Genomic DNA, 25,674 nt, shown 5'->3' with positions numbered 1-25,674 from the left:
CCAGTTTCCCCGGTTCAAAATTCGATTTAAAAGGGGGGGGGGCTTCCTTTGTGACCAGCCAGTCCTGTTGCCCCAGATAAAAGGTAGGCTCTAATCGTCATCCTTGATTGGCCATGGAGGTCGGCCCTTTGCACTGCGGCCTGTAAGGCAGCCTTAGTTCTCCTCCAGGTTCAGCGACAGTGCTGTTTCAGGTGTTATGCCACAGGGACCCCCAAACTGGAGTTCGAAGGGCGAAACACAAGGAGGAGTGCCACAGGGCTTTATGGGCATATTTATTCTACCCACATCAGCTGGTCTGCCTAGAAAGATGAGGTGGAGGAGGACAGGGACCTGAGGGTGTGTTCCAGATCCTGGTTTACTCGCTCCATTTGCAAGTTGAACTGCAGGTGAAAGCCAGAGGACAGGCTGGCTTTGGCCCGAATAGTTTGCTGATGGCTTCCCAGAATCAACTTACAAACTGTGAGCTGCCGTTGGGGACCAGGTCAGTGGGGAGGCTGTGGACATGGACCATATGTTGCAGGATTGTCCTTTGCAGACAAGAGCTTTAGCAAGGTTATGCACTTGCACGCCTTTGAGAAGTGATCCACCACCAGGATCACAGCGTTTTCTTTGGAAATCAGCAAGACAAGCAGTCATAAGGTCCAGGGAAAGGTGGTACCACAGGCGTGATAGTATGGCAGCAGGTGCAGTAACCCGGAGGGACAGGTGTGTGGTTCTTTGTTTTGCCCTCCCTCTCAGGGAGGGTCCCACTGTTAAGACAAGGTGCCTGGCTTCAAGATTTTGACCTTAAACCAGTGTCCCTTTTCCTGTAAGGCTAGTTCTATAGTCAGGAACTCGGGGTCCCCAATGCCATAATTTCTTTCCTGCAGAGTCAGGCGGTGCAAAAAGTAAGCACAGGGGTGTAGCTTCTGGTTGTCCCCTTAGCGCTTGGAAAGGACTGCCTTAACCCCCACATCTGATGTGTCCTCCTCCACTGTGAATTGTGCTTCTGGGTCTGGCATCCATAAGACCAGCGCAGTGGTCAATTTGGACACAGAACAGGGCTGACATAGCTATTAGAGCTTTTAATAAACAAAACATTTACTTCTGGAAACATTTGCTAGATTTTCCAGATTAGTACAATAACAGAAATAACTTTGAGATTTTCTAATTGAGGTCTCTTGTGTGAAAACTTTAATATTAAAAAACATAAAGCAAAACAGTAAACAGGACAGGATTCACTGAGCTTCTCACAAATTAGACAAATGTAGATGAAGACAGACAAGTGGAGCTTTTAGACACTGTTCAGATATTTAGATGCACAATGTAAAATACAGTAAAAAAAAATCAATTTCAAATGTGAATTCAAAATTCAAATCAGAATATTATTTGAATTAATATTATATATATTATTTTATTTGATTATTATATCAAATAATATATTACCTTAATGTGTGTGATTTATGTAAAACACATGAAAGACATTGTTGGCTTGACCAGTTTTATTATTTGTAACTGGAACATCAGCTGCCACAACACAGTTTCAGTGCACCGGTAAGAAAGTAGCATTGTGTCTTTAATTACACATTCATTTTCTAAACTTTTCATGGTTTTGTTAAAGATTATGTAGTTTCAGTGGTATTTATAACATTTTTCTCACTAAAATAGACCTCTTATAAATCCAAATCTATATCAAAAATGTAATTAAGTGGAAAAGTCTGAAATAGAAATACTTTGATATATATATATATATATATATATATATATATATATATATATATATATATATATATATAATGTTTTTAGCCTTTCAAATTAATTTACAAAGTAATTCATATAATTGACATTTTCACATATAAAGGATCTAAAGGTACATAAATACTGATCTAGTTCCTTGAAGGTACTCCAGAAAGCAAATTGCATGTGAATTAAAACTAAAATGTATATAACACTAACAAATTAATAGGCTGAACGCTGTTTCTAAAAACATTACATTTTTACATAAAATTTTTAAAATTCACATTCATAAAAATTATAATCTATTAATTAATATATGATTTGCTATATAATAACTGATAAAGAAATTTAGCAGAGGTTTAGGAACCACATGCATAATTGACAAAGTGCAAAAACCTAAATGGCTTTACTATATAAAGGATAATAAAACATAAACTGAATTAAACACTTTGACAAAGTGCAAAATAATGTTCATATAACGTTCTTAAAACATAATTAAAAAGAAAGATTGTAAGCTCCCTGTCATAATCAGGGTGTGTGAGCTTCATTGCAACTTTATGCTGATGCTTTCCCTCTCCTTCTCTCTTGTTCCCTCTTTTTGTTTGGTTAATTAATTTCTTCTTTCTCTTCGTCTGTCTGCTCATCTGTCTATATCCTTGTCTCTCCATGCTAATAAAGTGCATTAGCAGAGGATTTGCCTGTTCATGGTAATGACGATTTTTACTTGTATCCTTAACGATTGTGCATTTAAAAACAGCCTTGATTTTATTATTATTATTATTCAGCATATTGATTATTGCGGTGAAGCCCCACCCTCTGTTGCACTTCCATAATGAAGTACATAGTAATCATGGACATACATGAGCACAGCAATGGGCTGACCGATGATCAGAGAGATCCACACTGCAGCGTTGCCGTAGTTACCTCTCAGGAAGCGGCCCACAAACAATGCAAGTGGAATCTTTAAAAAAAAAATCAATAAAAACTCTAAAATCGCTCATGGTTTGAATATACTGCCACAATCAGATTTTACACTTACCTGGGCCATCATTCCCATGAACGCCCAGAGGCGGAACATCTTCAGTGGCACACTTACTAGGTACTGAGAGAGAACAAACATAACGGATTACTGAAAATCAAACACCTGAACATACAAGTACTCCACTGTATCATTTTTAGTAAATTCAATTAAAAAGGCTTACTGTTAGATAATATTGTTAACTACACTATTTAAAATATCAACAAAAAGTTTGTTCTTAACTTTTTCATTATTTATGTCTTTGCAATATTCAGCATGATCTAAAACATCTTTAATGTGATTAGGTACTTGGACTATCAGACATTATAAGATTTATGCATGAAATTATTTGAAAGTGTTAAAACCTCGTGAAAGAATGCAGAGAGAAAAAACACGGCGATCTGGGCTGTCAGCTTGTTCAGACCTCTTCTCAACATGGGCTTATAAAAGTGCCTGAGAGCAGAGAAGAAAACGGAACACAGCAATGTAGTTACAGTAATAACAGTGTGTGACTAAGATTAATGAGGCTGTTGAATACCAAATTTAATGCAATCTGTAAAATCCTAATATCTACATGTAGACATGGGAAAAAAAAAAAAATATATATATATATATATATATATATATATATATATATATAGAGAGAGAGAGAGAGAGAGAGAGAGACTGACCGCAAGCACCATTTATGGACCGGGATGTTCCAGTTGGACCAGAAATATGGCACTGTTTCTGAGTTCCTACAAAAACAAGAAAAAATTAGAGAGGACACATGTCTCTGAACGTGCTACTTATAAAAATGCAATAGACAGTGCAGATCTACACTTTCAAATAAAGGTTCAAATAAAGGTGTGGTCAAATTCCCATGAATGGTTTAGGGGGAGTTGCAGATAGCAGAACCTATGTATTGCACTTTTACTGTAGACCAATGGCATTCCTTTTTTTTTTTGTTGGTTGATTTGGTATTAAGGTGCAATTAAAAAAAAAGTGTTTATAAGCATCTAGCCTTTTTTTTTTTTTTTCCCAATTTTCTCCCCAATATTAGTCGTAGCCAATTCCTCCCTGTTGCTAGGGGGCTCCCACATAAAGGCTACTACTACTACTACTACTCAGTCGGGAGGGCGAAGACTATCCCGTGTTTCCTCCGAACCGCGTGATGTCAGCCGACCGCATCTTTTCGAACTGCTCACTCACTTCCGCGTGCGTGAGCTCACAGACGCCCCTGATTGGCTGTAGAGCCGTGATTAATGTGGAAGCGCAAGTACCTCTCATCCCTCCCCCCTGAGAGAGCTCGGCCAATCAGCTCTCTCTGTGCCTCCGGCTGTGAGAGGTAACAGCATCATCCGGGGTTCGAACCAGCGATCCCCGGATGATAGGGCAATAAGCATCTAGCTTTAAAGCTATATTGAATAAACTGTAATTTCAATACTGTTATACATCAAATCTGGCTAGTGCTTTTATTTCTGACTTTTTATAGTTTCCAACCCAGAAATAAGCTTTAACCCAGACCAGGGCACTTTCCATTTTGCTTAAAATGCAATGCACAAAGCATGCATAGTTTACACATAGGTTAAAATGGCTTCTTAAAATACATTTATTATTTCTTACTAACCATTTTTGTGTAGACCTGACCCAAGTAACAGCATTAAATATTATCACTGTAGGGATGAACAGGCCCCAAAGTAAACTATCAATCGATCACATTCCAGAACCCCTCTCCCACCTGAATGGTGCCACCCCCCCTAACCTTATCTTATTTGTGACACAAAGCAGCATCTGTGACAGGAATAAGCGGGAAACTTCACCAAATCAGGCAAAGACTAAAGCCAGTTAAGACCAGTTAATGTAACCTCGACTACAACGGTGTAAATCGGCAATCCGATAAACAAAGGAGACAGTTTTACATCTTTAAGTGGGGAAAAACCCTCCCCAACTCATATCACTGGCACACTCGTTGACCTCCAGAGCACATGCCTTCCGCAGGAACAAAGAGACCGTAGTTGCACAAACACTTCCAAAGACAATCCTTAAAGTATGCCGGTAGGGCTAAATTATATACAGTATATGTTTATGTAGGATGTGTTATGTCTGTTTGTATGTTTTACTATTTTTCCTAAACCTAGAAAGTGTAATCCAAGTTTACAACCTCTTCCTTCAGATATAGGTATGAATGAGTATACTAGGTATGGCATGTTTGGTATCAACCGACAGCTTGTCAAAGAACGTTAGTGTACACGGAAACTTGGTAGCATGAACAGAGCTCATGCAAATATACTTTAAAACGGTATTAAAAAACCCATCCGGATGGCCCCACGTGACAGCCAAAACATTGGGCTAATGTATGCACAAAATGGGAAACCATGTGAGACGTGGCTAAGCCCTGCAACCACATCCAATTGGACCAATCACCCATGGAACAGATCGACTCGGCAAGGTCAAAAACCCAAGGTCCGAACAGCCTCCTCATGTCTCTGTCATTGCAAACTTGCGTTTTCGCTACTCGTTCGCCCTTGCAGGCGTCCTTCCGCCCTTGCAGGCGCTCTTCGCCTTTGTCTTTTGGCCACTGCATCACCAAGCGACCGGGTCTTCTGCTCTTCAATAACTGCAACGAAGAAACCCTCAGAAGAAGTTCCCGTACGCCGCCATCGGTAACCAGGCAACCAACCCATCACTGAAGGGCTTGCCAGAAAGATGTCATTTCAACAACAGCGCAACCAATCAGCAACGCTGTGATTCCCCTTGCTGGAGGTGAACCACTGGATGAAAACGAAACGCAATGCAAGTAAACAAACAAAGCTTCATACCTTGCTGAGAATTGGTGCTCGGTTCACAACTAAACAGTACAATTAAACCCAAGGCTCTGCTCTTGTGACTTTCTCAGGTCTAGTAAACAGTACTAGAAGAACTCTATTAACTTTCAACCTCTGAACTGTTTGTGTATGTGTGTGTATATGTGTATGTGTGTTTAAGTAGCGTAGTGTCATGTATCGTAGATTAGTTCAATAAATTCTTGTTTCTTTATGAAGAACTGTTGTCTTGGTCATGTACAGTATTTTAAGTCTAAACATTTGCCCAGATCTTACATTACCTTGCTCATAATTGATATATACTAGATTTTGTTATCATCGGTGGCGACGTGATAAACAGAATTGGTAAGATACACTAAATGGTGATAAAATGTACTGTATGTTATAAATTTTAATCAGTTTAATAAAATCAACCCAGATCCTTAAAGATTTGATTCACCTCTTACAAAAAGCTGAAACCCTACATCACCCATTAATATGCTATGAAAAAGCTTATATCACTTACATCAATTATATCGCTGTATGTTCATATCACCATGCCCAACGGGACAACAACATATACTCACCACCAATCTCTATAAAATTCTCGGTCTCCAAACTGCATCAGTTCAGCAACAAAGTTCATGGAGGAATGAAAGAGCCAGTAAAAAAAGATGAGCCATATTAAATGATTAGGTACCTGCAAGGGAATAAGAATGAGTTATTAGTAAAAATGGCATAATAATTTGCAAGTTAAAAAATACAAGTTTTCTGTACTCACAGCAAGCTTAAGGAGACGCTCCACCATCCTGGACAAGTCCATGTCCTGTCACAAAAAAAGAGATGGTTAAAAACCTTTTGGAATATCACTTTAGTACCCACAGGGCTATTAAACAACCTTAACAGCATTGCTTAGGGACATGATTACCAAAAGATATATAGCTGATTGTGCAGCACAAGCTCTCCTATTTTTCACCTTCCATACGCTGCTGGAATGGTATAAAATGAGAAGTGAGGTGCAGTAGACCTGTGAAGTCACTATAACACTCTAATAAGACTACCTCTATATTGAGCCACGTCTGCAGATGAAACCCCAGGTCTTATGACTAAAGACCTTTCTCCTGCAAGTTTGAGTCAATAAAAACACTAATATTTTCCACTTCTACCTCAACTGGTGTTCAGCAGGCAATCTCTATACTGGTGGAGAATCTCTATACTGGGAACTGAACACAGCTGTATCTGGACATGGAGCAACACATGAAAGCAACACATGCTTTTGGAACAGCACACAGTAACACCAAAAATTGCCAAATATCTCCAAGTATGACTTAACACCTCCCCTTCCCAAATTCCAGTAAGAAGCCCACCAACTCATGCCTAAACTTACTGCTAAGGACCATGTGGAGGTTTTTCTGCAGACATTCAAAAAGATGTGTGTATTGTAAAAAGTGTAATGCAAAAAATTGGGAGAATTTGAATAGGCTTCACCCCTCATTCTGGTACTCACAGATGATTCCCAATTTGCCTATTGTAAAGAGTAGTGACACTTAAATCCGTACATTCTGACGTCTGTCTACGAACTTTCCTGTCATCCAATTCCATAAACGCCATGCCATCCGTCAGAGAGCCCCAGACAACAACTGGATCACTTGCTAGGCATCATTTGATGCCAGCTACAGAAAAAATCCAACCGGTCACTGTAAACCCGGGCTCTCCCAGCAGCCGATCATAAAACAGTGGGTATGAGAGCACCATTGTAAGAAGAATAAAGTTTCAGTTGTAAAAGAGGCCCAGAGGTCTAACCTCAGAGTTATGAGGTTCTGCCTCAGAGAGCCTTCTTCTTGAATCAAAACTTCAAATTCAATAGAGGAAAAAAAAACTACTGAACTCATGAGACATGAGTCACTCACCTGCCCCAAGCAAACCCAGTTGAAAGTTAAAAAACAATACGGTGAGTAGAACGGTACAGAGAAAGGTGAGTAGTGACTGCGGACGACAAGTCTTTTTTGTCTTTTTTTGTCATTTTTATCCACAAGTTCTCCCAGGAAATGGTCAAAATGTTTCAAGCCAGGACTATCAAAGAATATACTTACCCCTGATCTAGCTCCACTGTTACAGTCCTCAAAACCCAATGGGAGTGTAAGGGTCTATAATGACATTCATCATCTCAACCACACCTAAAATTTTGACTCACTCATTGATGATTTGACTGACCTTCTGGATCATTTCTAGCTTGACATGATGACAGGTTATTGGCCTGAAGTCATAAGGCAAAGCCAAAAGCAGTGCACTACCAGCACTACCAACATACACTAGCAATACAGATTCTCCGTTCTGGCTACCACAGAGCTCCAGCAATGGTCCACAAATTTAATAGATAATTTAATAGACTTTATGCGGCAGGATTACTAAATAAGACATGGTTGCATTACGGCCCTAAGTAAGTATCAGCACGAAGCTATTGTAACTTTCTAAGACTAACTCTACTCTGCAGATTTTGCAGACTAAGCTAAACATCCGCCTCACCTAGGCTCATATTTATGAGATACAGATTGATACAGAGTGACTTACAAAACCTGACCTACAAAAACTTCTCTCTGCTGCTGTCATTAGCCAAGAATCTCCTACAAAGCACCAGCACTTTCTCACCATCATGACCTTTTCTCCCCAAATTTGGGTAACTAAAAGAGCATTAAAATTAAATATGTCTGTCCATCATGTGTTCTGTTTGCCTGTGTAGCCCACATTTACTGCTACGTTAAATATGTAGTCTTAATGAAAACATCTGAATGTAAAAGCTTTACCTGAAAAGGTTTCATGGAGTTCTGGATAGTTGGCACCATCCACTAGAAAACAGATGGTTTATATATTACAGTAAACACAGAAATAACTGAAATGGGGTAAAGCTCTAGGTTGTCCACACATACCTGCTGTATCAAGCCAACTTGTAACTGCATCAAAAAGAGCTGTAATTAAAACAGATATGGTGTGTATGACCTATATTTGTCATAGAAGCCAAAGTAATATGGTGATAAATTATTTATTAGCAAGAAATATGCTCTGGATAAATACTGCTTCTAAATTTGACTAAAAACATCAGCAGAATTAGGGGGAATTTTGGAAGAAGAGAGAACTGGAAACTGCAGGGAGATGGTAGGATGACTTCTGCAGCCCTATGACAGCATTTAGTCATTAGTGCAAGAGATATAAAAATAGATGATCATCAGTTAGAAGATGATGGGATTTTGATTAATCCTTTATATACAAATCAGGCAACGCCGGCTGAAATGTTTCCATTAGTATGCTTGTTATCATAAATATATGCTAACAGTTAATTTACAAGAAAATGATCTAAAAGGTGCTTTAGAATAATACAAATAAAACACTTCAGGACATACTGTTATTGGCAAATATATAAATAATAGCATGACAATGTTTCCCATAACAATATGCGATGATTCGCACTATAAATTACATAATACTTTTATTTCTTATTTTATTAGTCACTAATGATTAATAATCTTTCAAATACAGTTAAACCTTGGATAGCCAGCATAATTTGTTCTGGAAGTCTGTGTGTATATCAAAATACTTGTAAATCAAAGCAAATTTCCCTTATAAGAAATAATGGAAGCTCTGATGATTCATTCCACAGCCCAAAAATATTCATACAAAAATTATTAATACAAAATTTAAAGTAAAAATAAAACTAATTAACCTACACTTTACCTTTAAAAAGAATCATAGCTGTTGTGATTGTGTTGTGAGAGGAGAGGAAGAGGGCATGACTTTTTCGCACACACACAGACACACACACAGCAATTTACAGACAAAGACTCCCACTCACACAAGCGTGCACACACACACACAAACAGTTTACCGACAGAGACTCTCACTCACACAAGTCCGTGAACACACACACACACACACACACACACACACACACACACACACACACACCAGTTTACCGATAGAGACTCTCACTCACACAAGCGCACTCACACACACACACACACACATACACACACACACACACACACACACGTTTACCGAAAGAGACTTTCACTCACACATACACGCACACACACATACAAACACAAAATAAAAAATGCTTTTTGCACACACACACACACACACACACACACACACACACACACACGGTCACAGTGTTACAGTGTTATAGTAAGAAGTACATGTGCGCACGGATGTTGACTAAAGGAGTGACACACATGCACTGAGACCAAACTTGGAAGACGATTACCCACAATACTGCTCGTATTTCAAGACCTCGCTCGTTTACCGAGTTAAACTTTATTTAACATTTTTGCTCAACTTGCGAAACACTTGCAGACTAAGGTACTCACAATCCAAGGTTTCACTGTACTTGCTTATAACATTTTATTAACACACATTTTATAAACATTGCCAATACACATACACATAAAACTCCATGTTGCATTCAGTTGCATTTACAATTCAAACTCACCATTTCAAAAAGTCTCCTAAGCAGGAAACGCTTCCGTATTCTTGGGGACCGGGGGAAGTTTAGCTCGTAGCACAATGTTGGGGCATAAATAAAATAATACATATCTATCGAAAAGATAGAATGGGACAGAAAATGAATAGAGGAGAGGAAGAGAGAGAGAGAAAGAGAGAGAGAGAGAGAGAGAAAGAGAGAGATGACTCAGGCAGGTCTCAAGTGAGTACTAGGTTTAAATATAATGCCTTTATCTTTCTTAATTATTGCACAGTAAAATATAGAAACATCTGATTTTCAGGGTTATAAAAGAACAGGGGCAGATACTATAGGAAAAAGCACCTAATACCCATAGTTAGCCCAGTAACTGTGATAAGTGGTTTATTTTTTCCTCAGCAAGGTACACTCTGTGATCATGCATTTGTATGACGACTGACCATAAACACATGTTGGTAGAGTATATACAATATAATACATTTAAACGTAAAGAAGTGCTCATGTATTTACTATTAATGGCATGTTGTTTTGAATCTGAGAAGACTGAGAACAGTTTTTTGACTTTTACTGTATGGAAAGTTAAAGGGATATTTTCTTTAACTTAATGCAGCACAAGTTCTGCGCCTTGATGTTGTTCTGATGCTTTGCTGTGCTGTGCTTGCTTATTTTCCGATCTCTTACATTTTTAATTTTGTACTAACATGTCTTGCTTCATGGATTCAATGCTCTCTCATAATCTTATATCTTATCAAAATTGTCCATATCACGCATTCTTAACCGAAACCTTCCAGAAGTAGTACCTCTGTGAGTGAGATTGCCCGGGTAGGTCACATGACTCTGAGTGGAATTCCCATTGGCTCTCTGCACAGATGGACCTGCAACCAGGGACAGCAGAGTAGAGTAGCAAAGGGTCATGAGGTATATAAAGTTTTCCTACATCTGGAAATCAGAAACTTATTATGTATAAAAAAATTGATATTTTATTTCTGCAGAAAACTCCAGAACAACATCTGTCCAGCAGATGGCAGCCTTATAAAAGATGAAACCTCACATACACCTTTAGGAATCAAAAAAGCATTGATACGCAGGGCTGGGGTAAACTGAACACACATTATGAATAAAGATAAAACCCTTGTTATTTTACACCAATCTCTCTGTACCTTCTGTTACTGCAGGCCAAGTGGACTAAATGAGTCATAAATTAGAACACTCATGTTTATCTATTCTGGTTGAAAAACAGAAAACAACATGTTGAGGAAATGCTCCCTGAGAAACTGTAGGGCCTCTTTCACTTGACTGTAAACTGAAACTGCCCTTTTTTATCAGGCAGTACCCTAATGCACACCCCAGTTGTATGGGTTTTGTTACGGACATGTAGACGGGGCTACCGGCATTGTTCGTGGACATTGCAGGTTGTTTGCGCAGAAATAAATAATTTAATTCATTCATTCATATAAAAGAAACTAAACAAAAACAGTAAAAAAAAATTATTTAGAAACTGACATTCAAACCTATGGCAAACAATGGCAACAACCTCAATCAAGTCTATAGAAAAAAAAGAAAAAAAGGCTAAACAATGTAGTAGTAAGTACTGAGTAACATGGACAGGTTTGTTCTCATTTTTGCTGTATAGGAAATCATGAATATGTTAGCTGCATGTGCGACTTTACAGAATGCAGCCAAAGTTAAAAACTGGACAAGAAAAAAAAAAAATAAATAAAAATCAATTTTATATATACACACACACACACACACACACACATATATATATATATATATATATATATATACACTCACCTAAAGGATTATTAGGAACACCTGTTCAATTTCTCATTAATGCAATTATCTAATCAACCAATCACATGGCAGTTGCTTCAATGCATTTAGGGGTGTGGTCCTGATCAAGAGAATCTCCTAAACTCCAAACTGAATGTCAGAATGGAAAAGAAAGGTCATTTAAGCAATTTTGAGCGTGGCATGGTTGTTGGTGCCAGACGGGCCGGTCTGAGTATTTCACAATCTGCTCAGTTACTGGGATTTTTACGCACAACCATTTCTAGGGTTTACAAAGAATGGTGTGAAAAGGGAAAAACATCCAGTATGGGGCAGTCCTGTGGGCGAAAATGCCTTGTTGATGCTAGAGGTCGGAGAAGAATTAGCCGACTGATTCAAGCTGATAGAAGAGCAACTTTGAATGAAATAACCACTCGTTACAACCGAGGTACGCAGCAAAGCATTTGTGAAGCCACATATTTTCTGAATCAGATCATTCTGATTAAAGACTCCAACTTAGCTGTTTTTAAGGATACTGATCTGATAATGTATCAGATCATAATGTATCAAAGCATGTCATCAGAATTGCATGTTTTCGGACATGTACAAAGTTATCTGTGAAATGCAATGGACGCAAATGGACATGGGGCAAACATGCACAGAAAAAAGTTTTAACAAGAGAGAAACATTTAGATCAAGTATTTTAACTATTTCATATTTACCTACTGGATAAATTATTAAAGTTTACCTCACTCATTCTGATTGAAAAATCATGCCAATCGGGCCGACTCGGGTCAGACTATTTGAATTGAGGTGTTTGTATTATGTGTTTATGTTTTTAAATATTACTGGAATATTACAATCCATGTTTCAATCAGTTTCTCAGTGTTAAATAATATATGCCTAAATATACTGTATAGCCTACTGTATATTAGAGTATTATTTATCACAGTCATATTTTATGTAACTAGCTCTTGGTAGTACATTGGACATGTGCAGACTGCTGTGTGTGATGTTCGGACTCACAGGAGTTGGAACGAGACAGTTTTCGGGCTTGGACTTGTCTAATCTCCCGACACCATTTATTCACATCCTTGTAGGAGTAAAGCTTCAGAAAAATGACTGTGTATACTGATAGTGCAATGATTCCACCCACTGCAAAACACAAATAGACACACACACACAAATAGACATATAGTGTACAATTATGTGCAAAATTAAATAATTCATATATAGTACAGTGTATACAAGTATAGTATATTAAAACAGTATTAAAATATTTACAGTATACGAGTGTATGTATAAATACATTGATGCACATGCACACACTACTGTGCAGAAGTTTTAGGCTGGTGTAGAAAAAATGCTGTAAAGTAAAAATGCTTTCAGAAATAGAAATAGATCAATAAAAAAAAAAACAGAATTTCTCAACACTGTATTTCTCAGCACTGAGGACACCATTAATCTCTATTTGCAGAAATTCAGTCCCAAACTTGTACGGAATGTCCACAATGCTGCATTGTTGCCTTCAGACACTCATTATTGTACTGCTCTCTAGCCCTTTGGCAAAACAACCTGTCTCCTGCTACAGACAATTTAAAATTTTGACTCATCAGCCTAGAGGACCTGCTGTCATTTTTATGCACCCCAGTTCCTGTTTTAATGCATAGTTTGGTTGTTAAGTCTCGTTTCCATAACCAGATGTATAGCTTTTGGGCCACAATACTTGCATGAACACTACTTTTAGCCAGACTTGTCTAGACAGTAGATGGGTGTATCTGGGTCCCAGTGGTTTCCATCATTTCTTTGTTTATGGCACTGTTTGACATCTTCCAGTGTTAAAGGGAAATTCATCTGCTGCATTAAGTTTGCTTGGCTGACCACCGCGTCTACAGTCTTAAACATCGCCCGTTTCTTTGCGCTTCTTCAAAATAGCTTAAACAGCACATCTTGAAACCCCAGGCTGCTTTAAAATCGGTGCCTGGGAGAGACCTTGCCGCTGCTCAGTCTTGCCGTGGTGTATGACCTGTTTCAGTAAGTGACTTAATAAGGACAGTGAAAATCAGGCAGCTCCCATGATGACACACTTTGTAGTACAGAACAGGATCTGTAAAGAAGTCTACAGCATTAACAGATCACGTCTCGTGTGCTCATATGAAGGAAATAAACAGTACCTGGGGTCATAGAGGTCAGCATCAGGACGGTTGCTGATGGAAAGCACAAGACAGCAATTAGATTTATGAAGTAAAGAAAAGTCCCAGTGCTCTCAGAGATTTTTCCCTAAAAACAAGTGAAAACACATCATCCGGTCAAAATATATCTCTGCAGAAGGATATTATGACTAGGTAATTATAACTGGTTTTTACTCAGAGATGCCCCTAGAGGATTAGTGTGAGGCTCACCATAGCCAGCTGTCTTTCTGTGTGCAGGGCTGCCATGATAAACACGTTAGATGCTGAAAGAACAAATTCACATATTAGACTTGTGCAGGGTCAAGGCAAGAGGAGAAAACATTCAACTGATGAGCTTTAATTTGGAAACGACAGCTCATGATTAATGATCATTACATTTAGGACCTAATAATGAAATATTATTAATAATAATAATAATAATAATAATAAAAATAAATAAATAAATAAATAAATACATAAATAAAGGCACAGTTTTGTCACAATGGATAAATCAATCTGCAGTTTTGAAATATGAAATTTAATATCAATAATATGTTGATAGATTTTTTAATAAAACATACAGAAAACTGACTACTGACTACAAATGGAGTTTGTAGTGAGTCAAACAGATTATACTAGCAGCACAATACATTTAAAAATGTTGAGTTTTGTTGACAACGAAACCTTTTCAATCACACGTAACCTTCTCATGCTAAAGATTATGAGAAACATTATAAACAATATAAAAACTCCACCTCCCCCTATACCAGTCTTAGTTTCACTTTGGTACATGACAATAGCTCTCTATCACATTCAGACACTTGCAGCAGCCGCTGTGTTGCACAGGAAGTATCTTCGCTTTGCTGAACATTCTGTGCATGAATAAGTATAAAAGAGCAAAACAGGTATAGGGTTCTTTCTTAAAGAACCTATTATAGCTGTTGTGTCTAAATTGCCAAAATAAAGACAGAACCGTAAAACAGACGTGTGCAATAATGAGAAGGAATGTGAAATAAAGAATGACAGAAAAATATCATTTTCTGCATGAAAAGTATTTGTAAACTGTAACTGCTCAATCGTAAAATTAAAAACTATAAGTTACCAATGATAAGGCATGCAGCAGGCCAGCTGTATGGGTCCTTTAAGAAGAGAGAGACCACCTGAATGGGGTCGACCAGTATGCCATATCTGAACACATGAGAGAGAATAAACAAGTTCACTGAAGTACTCTGATTTCTACTGCAAAGACAGTGTGTTCTAAACAAATACCAGTATAGGGTTAGACAAAATATCATTTCATCCATATAACAAGGTTTACCTGAAATTAATTTGTATTGTGATTGTTTTAATATCACGATTTTCTCTCTCTCTGTCTCTCTACTTTGTATATACACACATGTGTCCACTTTATTAGGAATACCTGCTTGTTCAGACAACTATACAGTTATTTAATAATATGGCAGAAGTACAATAAATAAAATCATGTCAGTGCTGGTTTAAGAAATGAGAAACTGCAGTTCGTCTAATTGAGTTAATGTATAATCTAATACATACAATAAAACTGTATGGTGTTTCTGTACATTGGGGGAACATGAGATGAGTAACAGAACACTTAAAGATGTTTTTTGGAATTCTGGAAGTGTTGGATTAAATTCCACACAAGCAGATTTTGAAATAATACTAATAAGTATAATTATAAATATATATAATATATTATTATATAATATTTATAAATTCAGTGGTTTTCCATTGTGGCTGACAGGAAGGCCACACTGAATATACTGTAGTTTTCACTGTATAATAATTTATGCAACAAACTTGAAATTTGTTTGGATTTTTTCACTTTTCCCACTTTTGTTATTGTTTAATATTTACAATATAGTGCATGTACAGTAGGTGACTCATTGTCAGTGTTGTGAAAGTGCACTCAGATAACTGAGATACTAAAAGGTACCATGTACCATGCACTTACTTTATGAGGTTCTCCAGGAAAAGGCGTGCATTGGACAAAACCTTCAAAAAAAAAAAAAAAAGAAAGGCATGTCAATTTGTTAATCATTGGAGGATTTTTGTTTTGCAATTATTACCATTTACCACATCCTCTATAGGGTTGTAAAAAACTGCAATCACAAGGCTCAAAGTCTTCAACTATGAGATACCAGACTGGATTATCAGTAAACTCCTTTGTGTCAATAAAGACGGTTTTAAACAAGTGAGCTCTCAGAAAACGCCATGATGTACAGTGACTAATAATGTTGACTTAACATGGACAAAGTGATTTTGTGGCATCATAGATATACAAATGCATAAAAATATGGCAGGTTTTAGAGAGCATGCTGCACATCAGCAGGCTGACCTCATTGCAACAGCGCTCTTATGGACGCCTTCCAATGGCGGAACTTTGTCACAATGAACTCCTCTACAAGCTTCACATTTGCACCCTACTCACATTTCTTTTCCAAATGAAGAATTTACATGCACATATTCATGTGTTGATACATAATCTGTGTCTACAGAGTAAAAGTGCTGTCTACACCTTCTTAACACCCTCAACACTCAAGCATGGTTACTAAGCAACAAGTCATTCACGTACAGACAAATAATGGCATTTGGACCCACTGACCTATTTTGGCAATGCCACCTTACTTCAGAGCAGATACTGGCATGGCAGCCATGACCAAATAACAACAACTCACATAGTTTAATAGAAACTGATGGACCTGCCTTTTAGATTTGCTAGTTAACACGGACTTGTTGCTGATCTGGTTGGCCACAAGTCAATTTTCAGTCTAGTGTTGTTTTCGCCGCCTTATATTAACATGCAAAGAAGAAGAAAAGTGGCACAAAAAGTGAGAGTGACATTTTAAAATCCATCAGTTCTTTGTGTACCCATTTTCATCTAAATATACATTAGTCAGCCATAACATTAAAACCATTATTATTATAAGCACCTAGGTTTTGGTTTCCTCTTGTACCACCGGGGCAGCTCTGGTCTTACTGGGGATGTTGGCACCGAATCCTTTGGGTGCTGTGTGTTATGGGGTGGGGCGTCTGTTGATCAAAATTGCTTTTCCAAGCTTGGAGGCCGGATTAGTGACCTTGAACTCTTTGCCTGCTGTGCCCCGTGTGTGATGGGCTTTTGCGGGCCTGATGCCTTTCTATCGTGGCCAGCATTTACTTTTTTTAGTGTCTTTTTGTGGCATTGGCTTTTATGTGGATCAGAACAGACAGTCTTGCCTTGGATCCCTGCGGCCATCAGCACCCATGATCATGCAACCAGTTTACTGTGCAATTATATGGCAAATTATTATGGCTATATTATAATATTATGGCTTATCGGTGTATTATATATGCATTAATATGTTGTGTTACCATAAGCACAATAATATGAAACATTTTTCGCTGTCCTGCCATGCAAACAAACTGACTCTCAGAGCTGCTGTTCTAGAAAATGAATCACTTTCTGACCAATCAGATGTGAGAATTCAACAACTGTTATAAATATAATAATTAGTTATAAAGCTGTATAACCACAGATGAATTCTTAAAAGCAGGCAAATAATAATTCTTGTTTTCTTTTTAGGACAAACAAGACTACACTGTTTGTACTGTTTCTAGAATTTGCAGCCAGTAAAAGAAAAAGACAGATATGGATATGATCAGCATTTTTTTGATTGAACTTAAACCAGCAGTCAGCATCATTATTTCTAGTAACAAGCTGTACTGTACTTTCTTCCTCTGAATCTCTCTCAACCAACCGTTTCTCACTTAATAGACGTAATTACCCATTACCAGACACAATGCATTGTGGGACTTTCTAAAGGGTCTTTAATGAGGAAAATGAAATCCCGGAGAGCAACGTTGCCATGTTCTCATTTCAAAGATTGATTTAATATTGGCTTAGAAACTGCTGTTCTCTCTCTCCCTCTTTTGAGCTTCAGGAGAAATTAGAGTTTATTTTTAAACTAGGCATGTGAAACTCGTAAAAATCCATTAATCTGAGTAAATGTGACACGTTTGGGTTTTGACTAGGGTGAATAAATAATGAATGTTTACCTCCAGACATTTTAGGTTGATAAGGTTATGTGTTCTTGGTTTATCTGGCCCAATCTGGTTTATCTTTATTTAGTCACTGCTGAATAAACTGGCACGGACAGCTTGGTGTAGTTGACATAGACAGCATGCTCAGAAATCTGTGCCCTAGCTGGGTGCTCCAAGCGAGTGTGTGCCAACAAGAATGCAGGCCAGTGTATGGTGTATCTCAGGTCAGTGGGTGAGAGAAAAGGGTAAAGGGTGAAGAGGATAAATGAGGACACTGAGCGTGTAGTGCTGATCTATAAGTCATGAAGTCCCAGGACACCAAAGGGAGCATAATCCCGTGGATCCCCAAGGAGGTAAAAAGTCCTGAAACTTATGAACACAACAGTTTTCCAATTTTTCCAAGCTGTGTACCTTTATTATGATGACAGTATGCTAACCGACATCAACACTGACGTCCTAAGCCTTTGTTCAAAAGCACACAGACTCAAAAAGCCACCTGTGCGATGTAATCTTTTATAGAATTTAATAGATCTTAAGTTAGTCGGTTTTAAAGTCAGAATTGATTGACACTTTTAAAACTATATAGGCCTTTTTAACTAATTATATACAAATATTAAATAATCAAACATTGATAAATTCCTTAAAAGTATATTAAAGCTTTTGCAGAAGATTCAAACCTCCTGCATCTTATGGTCACGATTGTAAAGTATTTAAATGAATGCAAGCGCGGATATTAAGGGTGATTTACAGCTGCACGGGGCATGGCACAATCAGAATATGATAGGCAAAGCTAGGTGTAAGGGTCAGAAACAATCAGAATCAGACTAACAAGAGCAAAAAACATCAGCTTGGTAATGTCAGACTGGGGCTGAAATATTTCACATTGATCTGAGGATCAGAGTGTCTTTAAATAGGTGCTGTGTAATAAAAAAAACAGCTGCTGCAGGTTAGTAATCAGGAGACCCGGCTGGCACAGCAATGTGGGAAGCTAAGTTTCTTAATGATGGACACCACGAAGGCATGACACTTATTGGTGCATTATCATCCTGATACACGGCACCGCCTTCAGGATACAAAGTCGGAACCATTGGGTGCACATGGTCCTCCAGAATTGTTCGTTAGTCCTTGGCAGTGACGCACTCATCTAGCACAAGTATTGGGCCTAGGGAATGCCATGATATTGCAGCCCAAACCATCATTGATCCACCCCCACATTTTGAGGTGCACATTTAATTTTGCATTGAGTTGAGCAGCTGTGCTTAACCAGTTACTCCTGTTGGATGTGGTTCATCCTTCTTGGTAATGTCTATGCTGGCACTACCCTGAAAACCGTGGCTCTTGATACATCACAAAGACTGGCTGTCTTGGTCACAGATGTGCCAGCGAAACGCGCACCAACAATTTGTCCCCTTTTAAACTCTAATATGTCACTCATAATGTTGTGTGCATTACAATATTTTAGGCAAAACTGCGCGATTGGCCACCAGGCTGGTCAAATTTAACCATGAAACCTCCAACACTAAATTGGCCAGTGTTTCAGTTTCATTGTACAACCCCTGTATATAGACAGTATATAAAAAGAAAGTCTAACTTTAATTTGATACAGTGTAAGTACTTATACTCGGATATAAGTTATTCTTCCCACAAAACACACACACACGCACGCACACACACATACACACACGAACAAGTCAAGCTGGCTGCACCTCTTCCCCATATTGCTGCAAATGCACCAAACACTTTACACCCTGGACTGAACTATAATAATAATAATAATAATAATAATTTTTAAATTAATTAATTAATTAATTAATTATTAATAGTATAACCTCTGCAATATTTCCTAATTTCTGACAATCCTGTTTGCACTGTTTGCACTCCATTGTTTGCACCAAGATCAAAGTCCCACTGCATATACACAGTCAGCCACAAAAATGTACACACTTATACAGCGTATACAGGAAAATAAAATTACTACTTTAATACTAAATTTATATATATATATGATATTATTATGATAATAATATGATCACATTATTAATATTATATAAATATAATATTCATTACACTCATTTTCTTTACCTGAAGTGTGTATACCTTTTTTGCCTGACTCTGTATATTCCATTGTATATATTGTTATATTTATTATATTTTAGTGCAATTATCTTTCGTTTATTCCTTTGTTTACTCGTTTACACTTTATTACTGCTGCTGGTCTCTGAAAGCTACCAAAGAAATTTGGTGTCATTACTACCATGACAATATAGTCTCTTTATCTTATCCTTATCTCTTTTTCAACACACCTAAATATACAGACTGTACGACTGAGTAAAAAGTAAAACTCATTGTAAATGTTTGCTGTCTTGTTGCATATAAAGCTGAGATTACCCTCTAAGCTAAAATTATGGGTGAGAGAAACAAGTACATGGCAGATCTACGACTGTACAAAGATGGCTCCTGGAGTGTGGGAAGTGAGTTTAAGAGTAAGAAAAGAGAAAGAAAGTTCAGAAAGTTATCTGTTATTTGTAACTCAGACGAATGTGGCAAGCAGTGGGCCAAAGCACAATAGTGTCTTCTTTCACAATCGAGTTCGCATTCTTACCCTGACCATGCAAAGCAGAGTTGTGAAAAACTTAACATCTGGATGGCTGATTAGAGGTCAAACAGAGACATAAAGAAGTTATGCCAGATGTGCAAAATATATCACTTGTGTCATACTGTAAAAAACTGGCAGCTTTTTTTATTATTTCTTTCCTATCTCCCAAAAACAGGTGTAAATGTATACTAAAGTCAGAGTTTTAGTACAAATGAGGTTGTGTCATTGTATTGTTTTATCTTAATAATATATGCTAAATGCCTCTGAGGATGCATTCAGGATCAGTCATGCTGATATTCAGTATAACGTCACTCTCAGTCTTGCTCATGTATACTGCTTAAATCTAACAGTGCAAAAGAGAATAGGGAACAGCATTTCTGCAAGTGTTTTTTTTTTTTTCGCTGGACGAGTAGCATTTCCTTTCTGTCTGAAACTGCTTCCTCTCCACGAAGGCACTCTTACCAGCATGACCACACACCAGTTGAGAATCCCTCTGTAGTTGCTGTAGCCGCTCTCCGAGCTGAGCAGTGACTCCTGGTGCCGATGGCAGCTGAAGAGACAGCAAGGGCAAAAAAGTTTAAGTGCTAAACACACATAAAATCCTAATTGGAGATGGCATTTTATTGTGAAAACTATGTTGCTCAACAGCTGTGTCAATTATGTTATTACAAAAAAAAGTGTTGCAGCAAGTTATGATTCTTATCTCTGATTGTGGCGACTGATATGCTGTCATTTGGCAAAATACTTTTATCACAAAATGACAACTTAAATGAAATAAATTATTGAGTGTGATTCGTGATAGTCAAGATGATGTTGATTAATTTTCAAGTTCAGCAGCTTTGACACTACTTCACAGGTTTACATGTTATCATTTCTGTAATTACAACTTATACAGGAATTTGTATAGAAGGCAGTTCATATTAACACCTTACATACAAATAGTTGCTGATCTTGTGAATTTTATTAACATTATGCGAGGAAATGTTTTTTTACGACTTTTGGAAAAAGTGTTGATTGTAAAGTTTTGTAATTTATCAGTCAAAAGTTAACGCTGACGATACAGATGATGGACGTGTCATGGAGAACTGATCAAGATGGGAAGATGTGGACTCTTCATAGCATGAAAAATAATTTGTTGTTTTTTTATGTTTTTTACAACCATATACAGTAATTGATAACTGGAACTGACCTTTTACATATGCAAATATGTAGTTGTATATAAATATATACCCTTTTCACCAAAAGTATTAAATCAATATATGCAGTGTGTTATAGTTCTCCCTGCGTGCAAAACTGCGTTTTCCCTGCGTGAAGATATGTGCTAATTAACTGAAGAATTGATATATGAGTATGTATTCATCTTCTGGAGACATGACCTGGGTCATTTCCAGCCCCTAAACTCAATAGAAAACTGTTGGATAATAAAAAAAAGGCAGTTGCAAACAAAAAAACATCTTCTGTACATCATCTTCAGTAAGCACTCAAGCAGGCATGGATTAGAGAATAAATGACTTTATAGTAAATAGTACATACATACTAAATACTAATTCAAAGTGACTGTTGTATAGCAATTTAATTGCATAAATAACAAATAATTCTTATTATTCTGGATTCTTAGTTTTTTTGTTAAATAACGACAATGTCAGTAAAACATTTATTCTCACTTTTATCTCAATACTTTTGGACAACACTGTATACTACACAATTATACATTTAATAACAATGAAGTCTACGTGTATTCCTGATTTTCACATATACCAGTGAAAATCATTAAGTTGTATTAATAATGTAGATTGATGGAATTGTGCATAAGAAATGCTTCTTTTTAAAGAACTTCTTTTTGAAACTAACAAATATGCTTTTAAAATAATATCCAATATCCTTTATGCACATCATTTAGTTCTTACATTTGTTACTGCGTTTACGATTTCTTCACATAAAAGATGTTTTTTTTTCCTGTATGCATTTTATGTGAGGTAAATACTCACCTTACTAATATACTATAAAATACTTAAATACATAGATTAGGGTTAGTGGTGCAGGGGAGCTCATAATTACAATGAAAAAAATTGGAAAGCTCTAAGTCTAACTAGCTTGTAAGGGCAGTTTATATTTAACAGGTTTAATATGTAAGCTCAGCTGGACACAATGAGTATTGAAACAGTGGCAGATTGTTACTAAAACCGTATAAAGTTAAATTCTAAGGCAAAACTGCCATGACTTTACTTAAACGCCTTTGAACAGTGCCCCTAACCTTTAAATGCTTTGATCTACAGCTGGACTTCAGACGTAGCCATAACTATCCGTAACGACACTATGATTCTGTGCTCGAGTTTGGTCAGCTCTGTCTTTCAACCCCTCAAATGTTAAAATTCAGCAGTGCAAAAACATCTACCTGATAACATTAAAGCCGACCTTTGTTACAAGACAACCCACTCGGAGCTCAACTGACCTCAGAAGACTAACATCTGAGATAAACTACATGGCTAAATATTTGTGGACGGCATATGTGGGCCTATACTCAACTGTTGCCACAAAGTTGGAAGCATGCGGCTGCTTTCGAATGCTCTAACATTACAAATTCCCTTTCACTAGACCTAACCTGTTGCAGCAAGTTTGGACTGAAGGACTTGAGTGTCCTAAACCTTAAACCCATTGAACACCTTTGGAAACAACTGTAATATCTCCTCCATCATCATTAACTGGCCTCAGTAACGTTCTTGTTCTTGCACGCAAATCCCTACACACTTCAAAATCTAGTGGAAAGCCTTCCCAGAAGAATGGAGAAGAGAACCAAATCTGAACTGGGATGTTCAACGAAGTCTTTCCACAAACTTTTGGACCATATGGTGTAGCACCGATATATACGTGTATGCAAGAATGTACAAATATGATGTATATTTATGAAGAAAATGAAGACTGGTTATCAGCTTGAAGGTTGCACTAAATTTAGCTATCTTTGAACTCTTAGTTGACTAAAACAACCATATTTAAGTAACACACAGTATAATGTACCGTACATACCGAAGTAAAAATATTACTGTATCGACATATTTGTTAAAGTTATACCAAATTTTTTAAAAATAATTTGTATCAACATTTTGTAAAAGTTTATGTTAAGCTCATTAAATAGAATCAAAGGGATTTGTAATTTTAATTCATTTTAGTAAAATTGATCATTTGATTAATTGATTAAATCATTTTATTGAGTGTATGGGAAAGTTCATAAAGAGCTACAAAAGTTCATCATGCTAAATAATGACCAAAGAATTTAAACACACTTTAATATTTCCAACACATACATCGGTTTTTGAGTAATTGAGGATAACTGGCAATGATTCTAAGATTATTACTTTATTAACTGAAATTGATAGATTTGGATCTAATGATAAAAACAGAGGCGCCAACTTCTGATTTGACATCATTCATTTCAGATATCATTTAATAATGAGTTAATTATAAGGTTATTAAGTTCAGGGGGTGTGTTAGTGCAGGGAGAAGACTAATCTCAGGACTATGCATTAAGAATAAATGTTCTGGTGGGATGAACTAATTAACATCAGAGCTTCATCAGGTCTTCAGTGTTGTGGCATATGCATTATAATCAGTGTTATAGATTATATGTCACGTCCTGATGGTATAAACCACTATCACCATCAGAGCTACATGTACAGTAACCACATCACCTGCAGGACTGGAATGAATGAACCTTTTGTAACTCGGTTCTGTATCTAACGCTGCTCTTACCTGATCCTGTCCTTAAGGCCATCCTCTTTGCTCCTGGCTGTCTCGTGCACCTGCTGGCAGTTTGCGGTGGCGTTGCTGCGCGAGCTCTCCCCGCCGCTCTGCTCGATCCTGCCCGTGCGTCTCGAACTCGCGCCCGCCGCCGCCGCCGCTTCGCCGCACACTGTCACGGTTCTCCGCCTGCGCGTTAGGGCGCCTTTCTCGCGCCGGTCGCCCATGTTTCCATCTACGACCGAGACATCGTGAGTGATGTACAGTAGGAGGGGATCAGCGTCTTAGTGAGAGGAACTCATCTTTGAGATAGATACGTGAGACGTGTTTAAAAAAAAAAAAAAAGGAGATATAAAAAAAAAAACCATGGGTGTGTTCACTTGTGTCAACGCACGTCCATGCTCCGCAGACTTTGCGCAAAAGATCAAATAGTGGGCGTGGCCTCATGGAGGAAAGAAATTCATTTTACATCAAAAACACTGTCCTGATTTTAGGCAGTTAAAATGCTTTGGGTCAACACCGGGTCAGATTAAGTCGGGTTGGCAATATGTTTTCAAGGTTACAACGCCAATAAATCCCACAATTTTAAATCAAGTAGAATTAGCAATACATCACTAAGATCACTCCTTCAGTCACTACCCGCTCGCTACCTTGGGGTAACTTTGAAAAATCAACTGTCATTTTTTCCCTTACAATGCTAACCACGGTGGCATGGTGGCGTAGTGGTTATCTCTGGTGCCTCGCACCTCCGGGGTCCAGGTTCGATTCCATGGATGCCATGTAGCTCGCATGTTTTCCCCATGCTTGGTGGGTGTCCTCCCATAGTCCAAAGATATTGTGGCGTGGGCGGGGCGGCGGCTGACGACCAGAATGCCTTGCGGGGATTTCTGTGTGTTCACCCTGTTGGGGAAGGGTGTTCGGGGTAGTGGTAATGTGTGTGTGGGTAATGTGTTGAATGTGCTCTGGTTATGCTTAGGCTAAATTGGCTGTAGTTCTCATGTTAATGTACTGCTCATGCTATACATGCTGTCTGCATAATAAAGTACTCCCAGCCAATGTATTGGGCATCAATTAAGCTCACTTGTCTCTCAAACATCCATTCTGGCAGTAAAACACTATAATATGTTGCTTAGGTTAATTAGCATTCCTAAATTGCCTGTTGTATGTGTGTGTGAATGTTGAGTGGAGGTCCCTGGTTGGACTACAGAAGTTCATAGCTGGGTGAATTGTTAACCTTACTTGCTCTTGCTGATTTTTTAAAATCCTTTTTAGAACATCTGAAGAATTCATCCATTTTTTTCCCCACAGGCCACTCTGGTGCTTGTTCAGTCCTTTTTTATTTCAGTAATAGACTACTGTTTTTTATT

At 37.7% G+C, this 25,674-nt stretch overlaps 1 protein-coding gene across 2 annotated transcripts; it reads right to left on the bottom strand.

Annotated features, from left to right (window-relative positions):
* Positions 1–1,763: 1,763 nt before the first annotated feature.
* On the bottom strand, positions 1,764–24,625 carry dgat1a (diacylglycerol O-acyltransferase 1a). Of its 2 annotated transcripts, XM_053493251.1 has the most exons (17): positions 24,320–24,625; positions 21,035–21,122; positions 15,908–15,948; positions 15,038–15,123; positions 14,167–14,219; positions 13,939–14,044; positions 12,791–12,919; positions 10,792–10,866; positions 10,004–10,107; positions 8,445–8,483; positions 8,322–8,363; positions 6,299–6,343; positions 6,105–6,217; positions 3,406–3,471; positions 3,100–3,187; positions 2,756–2,818; positions 1,764–2,677 (listed from the first exon to the last, which is right to left on the bottom strand). In XM_053493251.1, exons 1-17 carry the CDS (start codon positions 24,532–24,534, stop codon positions 2,510–2,512), a joined length of 1,521 nt encoding a protein of 506 aa, XP_053349226.1. In that variant the 5' UTR covers positions 24,535–24,625; the 3' UTR covers positions 1,764–2,509. The 2 variants fall into 2 exon arrangements, with proteins under 2 accessions (XP_053349226.1, XP_053349227.1); XM_053493252.1 differs by lacking the exon at positions 8,445–8,483.
* Between the last annotated feature and the right edge of the window lie 1,049 nt (positions 24,626–25,674).

The sequence above is a fragment of the Clarias gariepinus genome, chromosome 3, assembly GCF_024256425.1.
Source record: "Clarias gariepinus isolate MV-2021 ecotype Netherlands chromosome 3, CGAR_prim_01v2, whole genome shotgun sequence".
NCBI classification, from domain to species: domain Eukaryota; kingdom Metazoa; phylum Chordata; class Actinopteri; order Siluriformes; family Clariidae; genus Clarias; species Clarias gariepinus.
This window is presented reverse-complemented; position numbering and strand designations above follow the sequence as displayed.